This window comes from Lolium perenne, chromosome 6 (genome assembly GCF_019359855.2).
Source record: "Lolium perenne isolate Kyuss_39 chromosome 6, Kyuss_2.0, whole genome shotgun sequence".
In the NCBI taxonomy this organism is placed as follows: Eukaryota; Viridiplantae; Streptophyta; class Magnoliopsida; order Poales; family Poaceae; genus Lolium; species Lolium perenne.
Window position 1 is genome coordinate 104,288,103 of NC_067249.2, and position 15,598 is coordinate 104,303,700.

The 15,598-nt window shown below is 46.5% G+C and overlaps 1 protein-coding gene across 2 annotated transcripts; it reads right to left on the reverse strand.

Moving 5' to 3' along the window:
• Positions 1-1,816: 1,816 nt before the first annotated feature.
• LOC127307471 (serine/threonine-protein kinase AGC1-5) lies at positions 1,817-4,010 on the reverse strand. 2 transcript variants are annotated; one of them, XM_051338198.2, is made up of 3 exons: positions 3,915-4,010; positions 2,920-3,697; positions 1,817-2,822 (listed from the first exon to the last, which is right to left on the reverse strand). In XM_051338198.2, exons 2-3 carry the CDS (start codon positions 3,615-3,617, stop codon positions 1,925-1,927), a joined length of 1,596 nt encoding a protein of 531 aa, XP_051194158.1. In that variant the 5' UTR covers positions 3,618-3,697; positions 3,915-4,010; the 3' UTR covers positions 1,817-1,924. The 2 variants fall into 2 exon arrangements, with proteins under 2 accessions (XP_051194158.1, XP_051194159.1); XM_051338199.2 differs by lacking the exon at positions 3,915-4,010 and having other exon boundaries at positions 2,920-3,727.
• Between the last annotated feature and the right edge of the window lie 11,588 nt (positions 4,011-15,598).

A 15,598-nucleotide genomic window follows, 5' to 3' on the forward strand; every position in this document is an offset into this window, starting at 1 on the left:
CCGAAGGTTCTCAACTAATTTGTCTATGTAAAAGAGGGTGGGGGAGGGAAGCATGCCCTAGATGATTACCCCTCTCCATTCGCCCGCCCAAAACCATCTTTTGTGTCGATATGCTGAAGCTACAAGCACCACTATGATATGTCAGTCCCTAATCTCATGTGTGTGTGGATACCTCCACGGTGTCAAGTGGGATCCCACTTTTAGCTCATTTGATAATTTCTAGTTCTCAATTTTACAAAAAAGGTAAACTTGAAAAAATCAAATGGACTAGACGTGGGATATAAGTGGGAGTCCACTTGCATGCTTATATACCTTAGAATCATGACATTTTTCTCATGCTAGAACGATCCACTATGGGTACGACTACAAATGAGTGATGGTCTACCTGGACTACCACCTTTTCTATGGTCGACCAACTGGTATAATCTCATGACTTGTAACCTTGATCATGTCATTTTCCTTGGTGTTCCATGGTAAGGATTTAATAAATAGCTATCTTAGCTTTTTTGAGTTCCCTAGCAAGGAGAGCTTGGAGCATGCTACATTTCTTTTGACTCTCTGGGAAAATCTTCTCAAACGATGCTTTCGGTTTAACATATATAATTGTTACATTGGATGACTCCTATATTTCTAATGGTTAGGCGTCCATGAAGGGCATTTTGATTCAAAAGACTTTCATAGGAGTTTCAGAGGACATGTATATACTTGAAAAAAAATCCGATGTTATATTAGTTCTATGCACAATCAATCATAATGGATTCATGTAGTAATTGGCAAGATACCATGACAAGCTAATCCAGCATTTTTTTCTCTTTCCCCGTGATGTGGGCATTACCCGTCGGGTAACTTGTATTGTGCTACCTCCTACGGTCCTACCAGGGGCCCATGAAGATCACCATCCACCAAGGTGGGCCCTTATGTTGGTTCCAATGAAGGATTTTTGAAGGACAAGGCAAGAAGACGATGAAACAAGAAAATTTTAGATATAGCACTCTTTGTAACCTAGTCGTACCCGGACAGACCTCTCGAGACCTGGCTCACAATATAAGGGCTAGGAGAGGGTCTGCCGAGGGACACCCAATCAATCTCGCCATAATCGACCATAAGTCTAGAGTTAGGTCATACGAAACCTTAGCCTCTCGATGACCCCATAGTCGAAGCCTTCGGCTATCCCATTGTAACCCGATATTCTCAATAATCAAGATCAGACAAGCAAGAAGTAAGAGTTTTACCTCATCGAGGACCCCGAACCTGGGTAAATCTCTCTCTCTCTCTCTCTCTCTGTTTGTTTGGTATCCGATGTCTCGTGTCAGCCTGCAGGATTTCATCAACCCTAAGCCCCTCAAGGTGGGCATTGCCGAGGAGTACCCTCGACACGCCGTATCTGATATCACGCAAATTAAATAATTCATTATCTTATTTTCTACTTATGTGTTTTTTAGTCTTGGCAATCGAAGAAACCCTAAAGTGATCTCAAGTGATCATAATTACCAATTCAGTGCGTTTAGAAGAGAGCATAAATGAGATAAACACAATCATTCGCTAGGTGGTTCATTAATCTATTTATAAATTTTATTACTTTTGATTTTTTTAGTACCGTCGCTAAAAAAACATGAAAGAAATCATTTGCCTCAACACACGCACCGGATATAAAATCTGTACTCGCTGCGCCAATTAATTTGGGCCGAAGTGGGTACTTGTTTACATACTTCACCAGCTATTCGTCTGCATCTATATCACCGAGCAATGAGCTTTTTTTTTTTTTGACCCGGGAGGAGCAAGAGCAATGAGCATGTTGTGGAAGTTCGCGGTCAAATATCAAAACAGAATAGCATAAATATAAATGAATCTATTTTGGGTGTGTGGTGTAGTGGGAATGTGACTGTGGCCTGTGGATGAAGCGATCTAGGCAGAAGACTGCTTCCTAAAAGTACTCGAAATCAACGTACGTCGACGGATCAGCATGAGGCGAGCTGGCCTTCCCACCGGCCGCGGCGGCGGCGCTCCTCGGCGTGCCGCCTTGTGACGACGCGCCTCCATCCTTGTCTGGGACTCGCACGGCGGGGGCTTCCACGGCGACGTCGGGCACGTAGGGTGGCGCGGCGCTCCTGACCAGCGCCCAGTTGACGCCCTCGAAGAACGGGTGCTGCTTGACCTCCGCGGCTCCGCGCCGGTACGCGAGACGCTTCTGCGGCTCCTTGGCCAGCAGGCCCCTGATGAGGTCCCTCGCGGCGGCGCTGACGCCCGGCGCGTCCGGGAACCGCAGCGGCTGGCCGACGACGTTGAACAGCGTCGCCCGGTTTCCCGATCCCTTGAAGGGCGTGGTGCCGTGCAGCAGCTCGTACAGGAACACGCCGAACGTCCACCAGTCGACGGCGCTGCCGTGTCCCTCGCCCCGGATGATCTCCGGCGCCAGGTACTCGTGCGTGCCGACGAAGGACATGGACCGCGCCGCCGTCGGCTCCGCCGTGAACTCCAGCGACGTCCACGCCTGCTTCTTCCTGCCGTCCCCGGTAACCAGCTCCTGCTGCTGGTTGTCTTTGTCTTTCTCTTTGGCCGCCTTCTTCTTGGCCTTCGTCTTGGACGATGACAGGATGCGAGGGAGCTTGCAGCCATGGACGAGGCCGCCAGCGCCGCCGACACGGCCCGACGGGGAGCGCACCAGCGCCGGGCTGACGGAGCAGCGGAGGGAGAGGTCAAAGTCGGAGAGCATGATGTGGCCTTCCTCCCTGACCAGCACGTTCTCCGGCTTCAGGTCCCGGTACACCACGCCCAGCATGTGCAGGTACTCAAGGGCAAGCAGCACTTCAGATGCGTAAAACCTGCACAGGCATATTCAGTTTTTTTCTGAGTAACAATCTGATACACATTCAGGTTATGAACACATATCGACTCGCTCCGTTCCACTGTCACACTCACCTGGCGGCGTGCTCGGTGAAGTGCTTGTTTGGCTGCTTCTGCCTGAGCGAGTGCAGGTTGCCGCCGCTGCAGAACTCCATGAGTAGGCAGAAGAACTTATCCGTCTCGAAGTGGGAGTAGAGCGTGGGGAGGAAGGGGTGGTCGAGCAGGCCGAGAATCTCTCGCTCCGTCTGCGCCCGGGACAGCTTGTTCCTGCTCACCAGGGACCCCTTGTCCATCACCTTCATGGCGAACAGCGCGCCGCCTCCCGCGCCGGCGCCCCGGAGCTCCACCAGGTACACGCTGCCGATGTCGCCGTAGCCCAGGCGCTTGAGGAGCCTGAAGTGGCCGAGGCTGAGCGGGGACTCGCGCGCGTCCGCCGCTCTGATGGCCTCCCAGCGCCCGTCGCCGCCCGTGTGCCGCCGCACCAGCACCGCGCCGTTCACGCCCTCCACCTCGTCGTGGCTGCCTCTGGAGTCGTCGAGATCGGTCGCCGTCGCAGGAATGGCAGGATCACCAGTCACGTCGAGGGAGGCCGAGACTGCCGTCGACGTGGAACGATTGGTGCCGTCCGCGTAGATTGGATTCATGCTCTTCCTGAAGCCCGACGGCTCGTGGGGCGAATGGACGTCCGTTTGTGCACCGACGAGCATCCGTGGGCTTGGCAGCGTCGTCGGGTACGCGCCGGCGTCGAGGCTCCTGAACCTGATGCTCTCCATGCCGCTCTCAGCACTGTCCGTTACTCCATGATGATGCTCTCTCTCTCTACTTGGTGTATATGATCACCTAGAGTTCTTGCCTGCAAATGAAACAGGGGTTAACCGCTACGAGGCGCGTGCATAATCAGAATGGAATCAGCTGGATAGAAAGAAAACTTTTGCAATGTGACGGAATGATCTGAACTGCCATGCTATCGCAACTTATCGTGTTCTAATCAACAAAGTACTAGGATGGAGATTTTCATAACCAATTAACCATAATGTGGACAGAGAAATCAAACAGAGCAATCCCCATACCGGCTAGCCGAGCTCGATGCACGCAGCGCAGTCCAACTCGATAGCGTGCAGAGATGGCAGTTTGCGTCGTGGAGTTAAGGACGCATGTCTCTGGTGGTCGTGGCTGCCACCAACAGTTTTGACGGATGTGGAGGAGAAGATAGTTTAAAGAAGAGATGCGACGTGGAGGGGGCGAAGGGAGTGGAGGGAATAGGCTGCATCGCCGTATCATTCTTGGTCGTGGCAGGAGGGAAACGGAAGAAGATAGGGGAATGTCAACATAGCCAGTCGGTCGTTCGTGTCGAGAGATTGTTTTTTCAGGTTATTAATTGGGCAGCTAATCTATTTTCCCCTGATTGTATGATTCTTGTCGTCTTAGGTAGGCCGGCAGACTCCGAGAACAAACATTCATTCATGTCATATGTCTTCACCACTAATGATGGCAGAGTTGGCAATTTTGGCATCCTTCCGAGGGAGATGATCGACCACGCCAAGCCACAAAGAGGGCAATCAACTGTCAGCATCCGGAGCGGGGATATCCATGTTAAGTAGTCTAGCCTATTGTACAAATATGTGTATATGTGTATTGTACCTATACTGATCCTTATATATAGTGGAAAGACGTGAGGACTGTTCACCCCGCGCAAAACCCTAAACCACTTCGTTTCTCTTGGTATCAGAGCACCGCCGCCGCGAGCACCTCTCCGCGTCGCGCGGCTGCAGATCCGATCGGAGCCAGCCTCCGCTCCACTCTTACCGCGAGCACCTCTCTGCGGCATCATCATGTCGTCGCCTGCACTCACGACGACGGACCTCGGCGCCCTCACCTCTCCATCAACGGCCTCAACTCCTGCCGCGATCTCGCTCTCCGTTCCCGTTTGTCTCGACCATGGCAACTTCCTGCTGTGGAAGGGCCTCCTCCTGCCCAACCTCTCCGGCGCCGATCTTCACGGTCATCTCGATGGGACCAAGCCCGCGCCAGCGAAGGAGATCACCACGGGGGAGGGAGACAAGGCGGTGACCATCCCTAACTCCGCTTACCATCACTGGTGGACTCAGGATCAGAAGGTTCTGGGCTTTCTTCTCGGAGCTATGGAGCCATCCATCTCATGCCAGCTGATTGGCTGCAAGACGGCGGCCGCAGCGTGGACATCCGTTCACGCCATGTTCGGCGCCCACAGCCGCGCCAATGTCCGGAATATCCGACGTCAACTTCAGAGCCTGCGGAAGGAGGATCGATCCGCAGTTGAATACAAGCACATGATAAAGTCTCTGGCGAACTCCATGGCCGCCACCGGATCGCCCATCTCTGACGACGACCTCGTCGATTACATCATCACCGGACTTGGCTACGCGTACAACGGCATCGCAGCATCACTCACCGTTGGTAACAAGTCTGTGCCCTATGTTGATTTCTATGCTCACATCTGATACGTCTCCGACGTATCGATGATTTCTTATGTTTCATGCCACATTATTGATGATATCTACATGTTTTATGCATACTTTATGTCATATTTATGCATTTTCCGGCACTAACCTATTAACAAGATGCCGAAGAGCCAGTTACTATTTTCTGCTGTTTTTGGTTTCAGAAATCCTAGTAAGGAAATATTCTCGGAATTGGACGAAATCAACGCCCAGGGGCCTATTTTCACACGAAGCTTCCAGAAGACCGAAGATGATACGAAGTGGGGCCACGAGCTGGCGACACACTAGGGCGGCGCGGCCTGGCCCTTGGCCGCGCTGGCCTGTTGGGTGGGGCCCTCGTGTGGCCCCCTGACCTATCTCCTCCACCTACTTATAGCCTTCGTCGCGAAACCCCCAGTACCGAGAGCCACGATACGGAAAACCTTCCAGAGACGCCGCCGCCGCCAATCCCATCTCGGGGGATTCAGGAGATCGCCTCCGGCACCCTGCCGGAGAGGGGAATCATCTCCCGGAGGACTCTTCACCGCCATGGTCGCCTCCGGAGTGATGAGTGAGTAGTTCACCCCTGGACTATGGGTCCATAGCAGTAGCTAGATGGTCGTCTTCTCCTAATTGTGCTTCATTGTCGGGTCTTGTGAGCTGCCTAACATGATCAAGATCATCTATCTGTAATACTATATGTTGTGTTTGTTGGGATCCGATGGATAGAGAATACTATGCTATGTTGATTATCAATCTTTTACTTATGTGTTGTTTATGATCTTGCATGCTCTCCGTTATTAGTAGAGGCTCTGGCCAAGTTTTTACTCTTAACTCCAAGAGGGAGTATTTATGCTCGATAGTGGGTTCATGCCTCCATTAAATCTGGGACAGTGACAGAAAGTTCTAAGGTTGTGGATGTGCTGTTGCCACTAGGGATAAAACATTGATGCTATGTCCGAGGATGTAGTTATTGATTACATTATGCACCATACTTAATTCAATTGTCTGTTGTTTGCAACTTAATACTGGAAGGGGTTCGGATGATAACCTGAAGGTGGAATTTTTAGGCATAGATGCATGCTGGATAGCGGTCTATGTACTTTGTCGTAATGCCCAATTAAATCTCACAATACTCATCATATCATGTATGTGCATTGTCATGCCCTCTCTATTTGTCAATTGCCCAACTGTAATTTGTTCACCCAACATGCTATTTATCTTATGGGAGAGACACCTCTAGTGAACTGTGGACCCCGGTCCATTCTTTTAATCGAATACAATCTACTGCAATACTTGTTCTACTATTTTCTGCAAACAATCATCATCCACACTATACATCTAATCATTTGTTACAGCAAGCCGGTGAGATTGACAACCTCACTGTTTCGTTGGGGCAAAGTACTTTGGTTGCGTTGTGCAGGTTCCACGTTGGCGCCGGAATCCCTGGTGTTGCACCGCACTACATCTCGCCGCCATCAACCTTCAACGTGCTTCTTGGCTCCTACTGGTTCGATAAACCTTGGTTTTTTACTGAGGGTAAACTTGCCGCTGTACGCATCACACCTTCCTCTTGGGGTTCCTAACGGACGCGTGCTGTACGCGTATCAAGCTCTTTTTCTGGCGCCGTTGCCGGGGAGATCAAGACACGCTGCAAGGGGAGTCTCCACTTCCAATCTCTTTACTTTGTTTTTGTCTTGCTATATTTTATTTACTACTTTGTTTGCTGCACTAAAACAAAACACAAAAAAATTAGTTGCTAGTTTTACTTTATTTGCTATCTTGTTTGCTATGTCAAAAACACAAAAAAATTAGTTACTTGCATTTACTTTATCTAGTTTGCTTTATTTACTGTTGCTAAAATGGGTACTCCTGAAAATACTAAGTTGTGTGACTTCACAACCACAAATAATAATGATTTCTTATGCACACCTATTGCTCCACCTGCTACTACAGCAGAATTCTTTGAAATTAAACCTGCTTTACTGAATCTTGTTATGCGAGAGCAATTTTCTGGTGTTAGTTCTGATGATGCTGCTGCCCATCTCAATAATTTTGTTGAATTATGTGAAATGAAAAAGTATAAGGATGTAGATGGTGACATTATAAAATTAAAATTGTTTCCTTTCTCATTAAGAGGAAGAGCTAAAGATTGGTTGTTATCTCTGCCTAAGAATAGTATTGATTCATGGACTAAATGCAAGGATGCTTTTATTGGTAGATATTATCCCCTGCTAAACTTATATCTTTGAGGAGTAGCATAATGAATTTTAAACAATTGGATAATGAGCATGTTGCACAAGCTTGGGAAAGAATGAAATCTTTGGTTAAAAATTGCCCAACCCATGGACTGACTACTTGGATGATCATCCAAACCTTTTATGCAGGACTGAATTTTTCTTCGCGGAACCTATTGGATTTAGCTGCTGGAGGTACCTTTATGTCCATCACTCTTGGTGAAGAAACAAAGCTTCTTGATAATATGATGATTAATTACTCTGAATGGCACACGGAAAGAGCTCCACAAGGTAAGAAGGTAAATTATGTCGAAGAAACCTCTTCCTTGAGTGATAAGATTGATGCTATTATGTCTATGCTTGTGAATGATAGGACTAATGTTGATCCTAATAATGTTCCGTTATCTTCATTGGTTGCTCAAGAAGAACATGTTGATGTAAACTTCATTAAAAATAATAATTTCAACAACAATGCTTATCAGAACAATTCTAGTAACAACTATAGGCCATATCCTTATAATAATGGTAACGGCTATGGTAATTCTTATGGGAATTCTTACAATAATAATAGGAACACACCCCCTGGACTTGAAGCTATGCTTAAAGAATTTATTAGTACACAAACTGCTTTTAACAAATCTGTTGAAGAAAAGCTTGGGAAAATTGATATACTTGCTTCTAAAGTCGATAGTCTTGTCACGATGTTGATCTTTTGAAATCGAAAGTTATGCCTAATGAAAATCATAATAATAAAATTGTTACTACAGCAAATGCCATCCAAGTTAGAATTAATGAGAATATAAGATTGATGGCCGAATTGCGTGCTAGGTGGGAAAGAGAAGAAAATGCTAAAGAAGATAATATAGCTAAAGTTTGGACTATTACCACCACTAGTAATGCTAATGCTCCACATGTTGCTGCACCTCCTACTAATAATGGTAAAGGAATTGGTGTTGGCAATGTTTCCACTTCTAATGCAAAGCGTGAAAAACTGCACTTAAATCGCTAAAACCGCTGAAATCGCTCGTGATAAAACTGCTGAAATTTTTTCCAACATTGGGGACAATGATCCCATTGCTTTAGATTATAATGGTTTAGATTTTGATGATTGCCATATCTCTGAAGTTATAAAGTTCTTACAAAAACTTGCTAAGAGTCCTAATGCTAGTGCTATAAATTTGGCTTTCACGAAACATATTACAAATGCTCTCATAAAAGCTAGAGAAGAGAAATTAAATCGCGAAGCTTCTATTCCTAGGAAGCTAGAGGATGGTTGGGAGCCCATCATTAAGATGAAGGTCAATGACTTTGATTGTAATGCTTTATGCGATCTTGGTGCAAGTATTTCCGTTATGCCTAAGAAAATCTATAATATGCTTGACTTGCCACCATTGAAAAATTGTTATTTGGATGTTAATCTTGCTGATAACTCTACAAAGAGACCTTTGTGGAGAGTTGATAATGTTGGCATTACCGTTAACAATAACCTTGTCCCCGTTGATTTTGTTGTCTTGGATATTGAATGCAATGCATCTTGTCCCATTATATTGGGAAGACCTTTTCTTCGAACTGTTGGTGCTATCATTGATATGAAGGAAGGTAATATTAAATATCAATTTCCTCTCAAGAAAGGTATGGAACACTTCCCTAGAAAGAGAATGAAGTTACCTTTTGATTCTATTATTATAACAAGTTATGATGTTGACACTTCGTCTCTTGATAATACTTGATATACACTTTCTGCGTCTAGCTGAAAGGCGTTAAAGAAAAGCGCTTATGGGAGACAACCCATGTTTTTACTACTGCACTTTTATTTTATATTTGAGTCTTGGAAGTTGTTACTACTGTAGCAACCTCTCCATATCTTAGTTTTGTGCATTGTTGAGCCAAGTAAAGTCGTTGATAGTAAGGTTCATACTAGATTTGGATTACTGCGCAGAAACAGATTTCTTTGCTGTCACGAATCTGGGCCTAATTCTCTGTAGGTAACTCAGAAAATTATGCCAATTTACGTGAATGATCCTCAAATATGTACGCAACTTTCATTAAATTTGAGCATTTTCATTTGAGCAAGTATGGTGCCTCAATAAAATTCGTCTTTACAAACTGTTCTGTTTTGACAGATTCTGCCTTTTATTTTGCATTGCCTGTTTTGCTATGTTTGATGGATTTTTCGATTCCATTAACTTTTAGTAGCTTTGTGCAATGTCCAGAAGTGTTAAGAATGATTATGTCACCTCTGAACATGTAAATTTTAATTGTGCACTAACCCTCTAATGAGTTGTTTTGAGTTTGGTGTGGAGGAAGTTTTCAAGGATCAAGAGAGGGAGATGATACAATATGATCAAGGAGAGTGAAAGCTCTAAGCTTGGGGATGCCCCGGTGGATCACCCCTGCATATTTCAAGAAGACTCAAGCATCTAAGCTTGGGGATGCCCAAGGCATCCCCTTCTTCATCGACAACATTATCAGGTTCCTCTAGTGAAACTATATTTTTATTCCATCACATCTTATGCACTTTGCTTGGAGCGTCGGTTTGTTTTTGTTTTTGTTTTGTTTGAATAAAATGGATCCTAGCATTCATTGTGTGGGAGAGAGACACGCTCCGCTGTTGCATATGGACAAATATGTCCTTAGGCTTTACTCTAGTGTTCATGGCGAAGGTTGAATCTTCTTCGTTCAATTGTTATATGGTTGGAAACGGGAAATGCTACATGTAGTAATTGGTAAAAATGTCTTGGATAATGTGATACTTGGCAATTGTTGTGCTCATGTTTAAGCTCTTGCATCATATACTTTGCACCTATTAATGAAGAAATACATAGAGCTTGCTAAAATTTGGTTTGCATAATTGGTCTCTCTAAGGTCTAGATAATTTCTAGTAAAGAGTTTGAACAACAAGGAAGACGGTGTAGAGTCTTATAATGTTTACAATATGTCTTTTATGTGAGTTTTGCTGCACCGCTTCATCCTTATGTTTGTTTCAAATAACCTTGCTAGCCTAAGCCTTGTATCGAGAAGGAATACTTCTCATGCATCCAAAATCCTTGAGCCAACCACTATGCCATTTGTGTCCACCATACCTACCTACTACATGGTATTTCTCCGCCATTCCAAAGTAAATTGCTTGAGTGCTACCTTTAAACAATTCAAAATTTATCACCTCTGATTTGTGTCAATGTTTTATAGCTCATGAGGAAGTATGTGGTGTTTATCTTTCAATCTTGTTGGACAACTTTCACCAATGGACTAGTGGCTTCATCCGCTTATCCAATAATTTTGCAAAAAGAGCTGGCAATGGGATTCCCAGTCCCAAATTAATTAACAAAAAAAAATGGACACTCCTCCATGGTATGTGATTGTTGGACGGCACCCGAAGGATTCGGTTAGCCATGGCTTGAGAAAGCAAAGGTGGGGAGGAGTGTCATCATAATAAAACTAAAATAAAAAGGCACTCCTTCATGGTATGAGATTGTTGGCAGGCACCCGAGGATTCGGTTAGCCATGGTTTGTGAAAGAAAGGTTGGAAGGAGTGCCACACAAAAATAAAAATAAAATGGGAGCCGCTCTTTGAAGGTTTGTCTGGCAAGGGGGTTAGAGTGCCCACTACCATTCGTTGACAACAACAAACACCTCTCAAAATTTTACTTTTATGCTCTCTATATGTTTTCAAAACCAAAGCTCTAGCACAAATATAGCAATCAATGCTTCCCTCTGCGAAGGGCCATTCTTTTACTTTTATGTTGAGTCAGTTCACCTATTTCTCTCCATCCCAAGAAGCAAACACTTGTGTGAACTGTGCATTGATTCCTACATACTTGCATATTGCACTTGTTATATTACTTTACATTGACAACTATCCATGAGATATACATGTTACAAGTTGAAAGCAACCGCTGAAACTTAATCTTCCTTTGTGTTGCTTCAATACCTTTACTTTGAATTATTGCTTTATGAGTTAACTCTTATGCAAGACTTATTGATGCTTGTCTTGAAAGTACTATTCATGAAAAGTCTTTGCTATATGATTCATTTGTTTACTCATTGCATTACCATTGTTTTGATCGCTGCATTCATTACATATGCTTACAATAGTATGATCAAGGTTATGATGGCATGTCACTCCAGAAATTATCTTTGTTATCGTTTACCTGCTCGGGACGAGCAGAAACTAAGCTTGGGGATGCTGATACGTCTCCGACGTATCGATAATTTCTTATGTTCCATGCCACATTATTGATGATATCTACATGTTTTATGCATACTTTATGTCATATTTATGCATTTTCCGGCACTAACCTATTAACAAGATGCCGAAGAGCCAGTTGATGTTTTCTGCTGTTTTTGGTTTCAGAAATCCTAGTAAGGACATATTCTCGGAATTGGACGAAATCAACGCCCAGGGGCCTATTTTCACACGAAGCTTCCAGAAGACCGAAGATGATACGAAGTGGGGCCACGATCTGGCGAAACACTAGGGCGGCGCGGCCTGGCCCTTGGCCGCGCCGGCCTGTTGTGTGGGGCCCTCGTGTGGCCCCCTGACCTATCTCCTCCGCCTACTTATAGCCTTTGTCGTGAAACCCCTAGTACCGAGAGCCACGATACGGAAAACCTTCCAGAGACGCCGCCGCCGCCAATCCCATCTCGGGGGATTCAGGAGATCGCCTCCGGCACCCTGCCGGAGAGGGGAATCATCTCCCGGAGGACTCTTCACCGCCATGGTCGCCTCTGGAGTGATGAGTGAGTAGTTCACCCCTGGACTATGGGTCCATAGCAGTAGCTAGATGGTCGTCTTCTCCTAATTGTGCTTCGTTGTCGGGTCTTGTGAGCTGCCTAACATGATCAAGATCATCTATCTGTAATACTATATGTTGTGTTTGTTGGGATCCGATGGATAGAGAATACTATGCTATGTTGATTATCAATCTTTTACCTATGTGTTGTTTATGATATTGCATGCTCTCCGTATGCTCGATAGTGGGTTCATGCCTCCATTAAATCTGGGACAGTGACAGAAAGTTCTAAGGTTGTGGATGTGCTGTTGCCACTAGGTATAAAACATTGATGCTATGTCCGAGGATGTAGTTATTGATTACATTACGCACCATACTTAATGCAATTGTCTGTTGTTTGCAACTTAATACTGGAAGGGGTTCGGATGATAACCTGAAGGTGGACTTTTTAGGCATAGATGCATGCTAGATAGCGGTCTATGTACTTTGTCGTAATGCCCAATTAAATCTCACAATACTCATCATATCATGTATGTGCATTGTCATGCCCTCTCTATTTGTCAATTTCCCAACTGTAATTTGTTCACCCAACATGCTATTTATCTTATGGGAGAGACACCTTTAGTGAACTGTGGACCCCGGTCCATTCTTTTAATCGAATACAATCAACTGCAATACTTTTTCTACTGTTTTCTGCAAACAATCATCATCCACACTATACATCTAATCCTTTGTTACAGCAAGCCGGTGAGATTGACAACCTCACTGTTTCGTTGGGGCAAAGTACTTTGGTTGTGTTGTGGAGGTTCCACATTGGCGCCGGAATCCCTGGTGTTGCACCACACTACATCTCGCCGCCATCAACCTTCAACGTGCTTCTTGGCTCCTACTGGTTCGATAAACCTTGGTTTCTTACTGAGGGAAAACTTGCCGTTGTATGCATCACACCTTCCTCTTGGGGTTCCCAACGGACGCGTGCTATACGCGTATCAACATCCTCTCCTTCGAGGCACTCCAGGTGCAGCAGGCCCAAGTCGAAGGATGGACCTCGTCTGCCAACGCCGCCTCAAGACCAGCACCTCCGGCCGATCATCGCCCTCGTGCGCCAGACTACTACGCACCGCCCGCTCCGGGTGCATATCGCCCCAATGGCGGGGGCAACCCCTACGGGGGGCACAACTCCTACGGGGGTAACAATGCCTATGGAGGCGGCAACACCTTCGACAACCGTGGAGGCGGGAACGGCGGCGGTGGCCGCAACGGTCGCGCCGGTGGTCGTGGCGGAGGTGGACGCAACGGAGGAGGAGGACGCCAGCGCTGGCGTCCACGCTGTGACTATTGCGGCTATTGGGGGCATCTTTCCACCGATTGCCGTCGTGCTGCGGAGGACCAGCGCGCCAACAACAACTTCACCAACCAGCACTCCGGCAACGCAGCCTTGACTACTGGTGGCGGCAATCCTCAGTGGCACCTGGACAGCGGCGCCACGGACCACCTGACGAGTGAACTTGAGCGCCTTCAGTTCTATGAACGATATGGTGGCAAGGATCAAGTGCAAGTGGCAAATGGCTCAGGTCTGTCAATTTCGCATATTGGCTATTCGAATCTAGTTGGTTCATCACTTCATCTTAAAAACATTCTCCATGTCCCTTACATTAGCAAAAATCTCCTTTCCGTTTTTCGCCTTGTTTCCGATAATGACGTGTTCGTTGAATTTCACCGTCATGCTTTCTTTGTAAAGGGCAAGGTCACGAGGAGAATCGTCCTGCAAGGTAGAAGTCATGGAGGGCTCTATCCTATCCCATTCGCCAAAGCGACGTCAGCCTCCACTCGCCATGCCTTCGCTAGTGTCAAGGTCACCCCATCACAGCGGCACCAACGCCTCGGTCATACATCCAATAATGTAGTTCAATCCATCATTAGAACAAATGAACTCCCCTGTTCATCGTCAGACAATTTATCTCTTGTGTGTGATGCTTGTCAGCGTGCTAAAAGTCATCAGTTGCCTTATTCTTTGTCATCTCATGTTACTACTATGCCTCTTGAGTTGATACACACTGATGTTTGGGGTCCAGCGCGTGCTTCTTCAGGGGGGGTACAAGTATTATGTTAGCTTTGTCGATGACTATTCACGACTCTGCTGGATTTATCTTCTTAAAAACAAGTCTGATGTTAAGCAGATTTTTTATGCTTTCCAGGCTCATGTTGAGCGTCTTTTGAATGCCAAAATTAAAGCTGTACAATCTGATTGGGGAGGTGAGTACCATCGCCTTCACCAGTATTTTCAGCGCACGGGGATCTCTCACCGAGTTTCCTGTCCACACACATCTCAGCAGAACGGTATTGCGGAGCGTAAACACCGTCATCTAGTGGAAACAGGTCTTGCCCTGCTCGCTCATTCTTCACTTCCTCTCCATTATTGGGATGAAGCCTTCCTTACGGCGTGCTACCTTATAAATCGTATGCCTACACCCGTTCTTAAGAATGAGACGCCCATGTTCCGACTCCTCCAAGTTCAGCCAAACTATTCTTCTCTTCGCATCTTTGGATGCGCATGTTGCCAAGTCTCCGCAAATACAACTCCCATGAACTAGATTTTCGATCTAGGATGTGTGTCTTTCTCGGGTACAGCCCGATGCACAAAGGGTACAAGTGCTTGGATAAATCGACGGGGCGCATCTATATTTCTCGTGATGTAGTGTTTGATGAATCGGTGTTTCCCTTCGCCACACCCGTAGTCTCTGTTGATGTTTCCACTTTAGAGCAATCCATCACATTCCCCTCCGATGAACCGGTTACGAGTACGCCAATACAAAATTATGACCTATCCCTTTTGTCCACTAATGCTCCTGTTTCGGATGCCATTTGTTCTCAGGTGCCAGGTCCTGCAGTCGATGCCACTCCTGCGTCGCTGAGAGCCGCCTCGCCAGCGTCGCCGATCGACGTGCATGGCACGGCCATGCAGGGAACGCCACGCGCGGCTTCTGCCTCGCCCCCGTCTGGGCCCGGCCCAGCTTCTACTGTCCCCAGCATGGCTCCCATCGCCCCTACACCGCCGATGGCATCGGGGCAGTCCGTGCCGCCTACTGCCGATACACTGGCCACGGCACCTCCGGCTGCCCCTCCCACTGATTCCACGCATGCTATGGTGACACGTGCGCGCGATAACACCAGGACAGAGAAGGTTTACACCGATGGGACGGTTCGTTATGATCCACGTCGACGAGCATTTTTTGATGCACCATCATCTCACCGGGAAGCATTGGAGGAGCCTGCCTGGTCTGCAGCCATGGCAGATGAGTTCGCTGCACTCACACAGACAGGC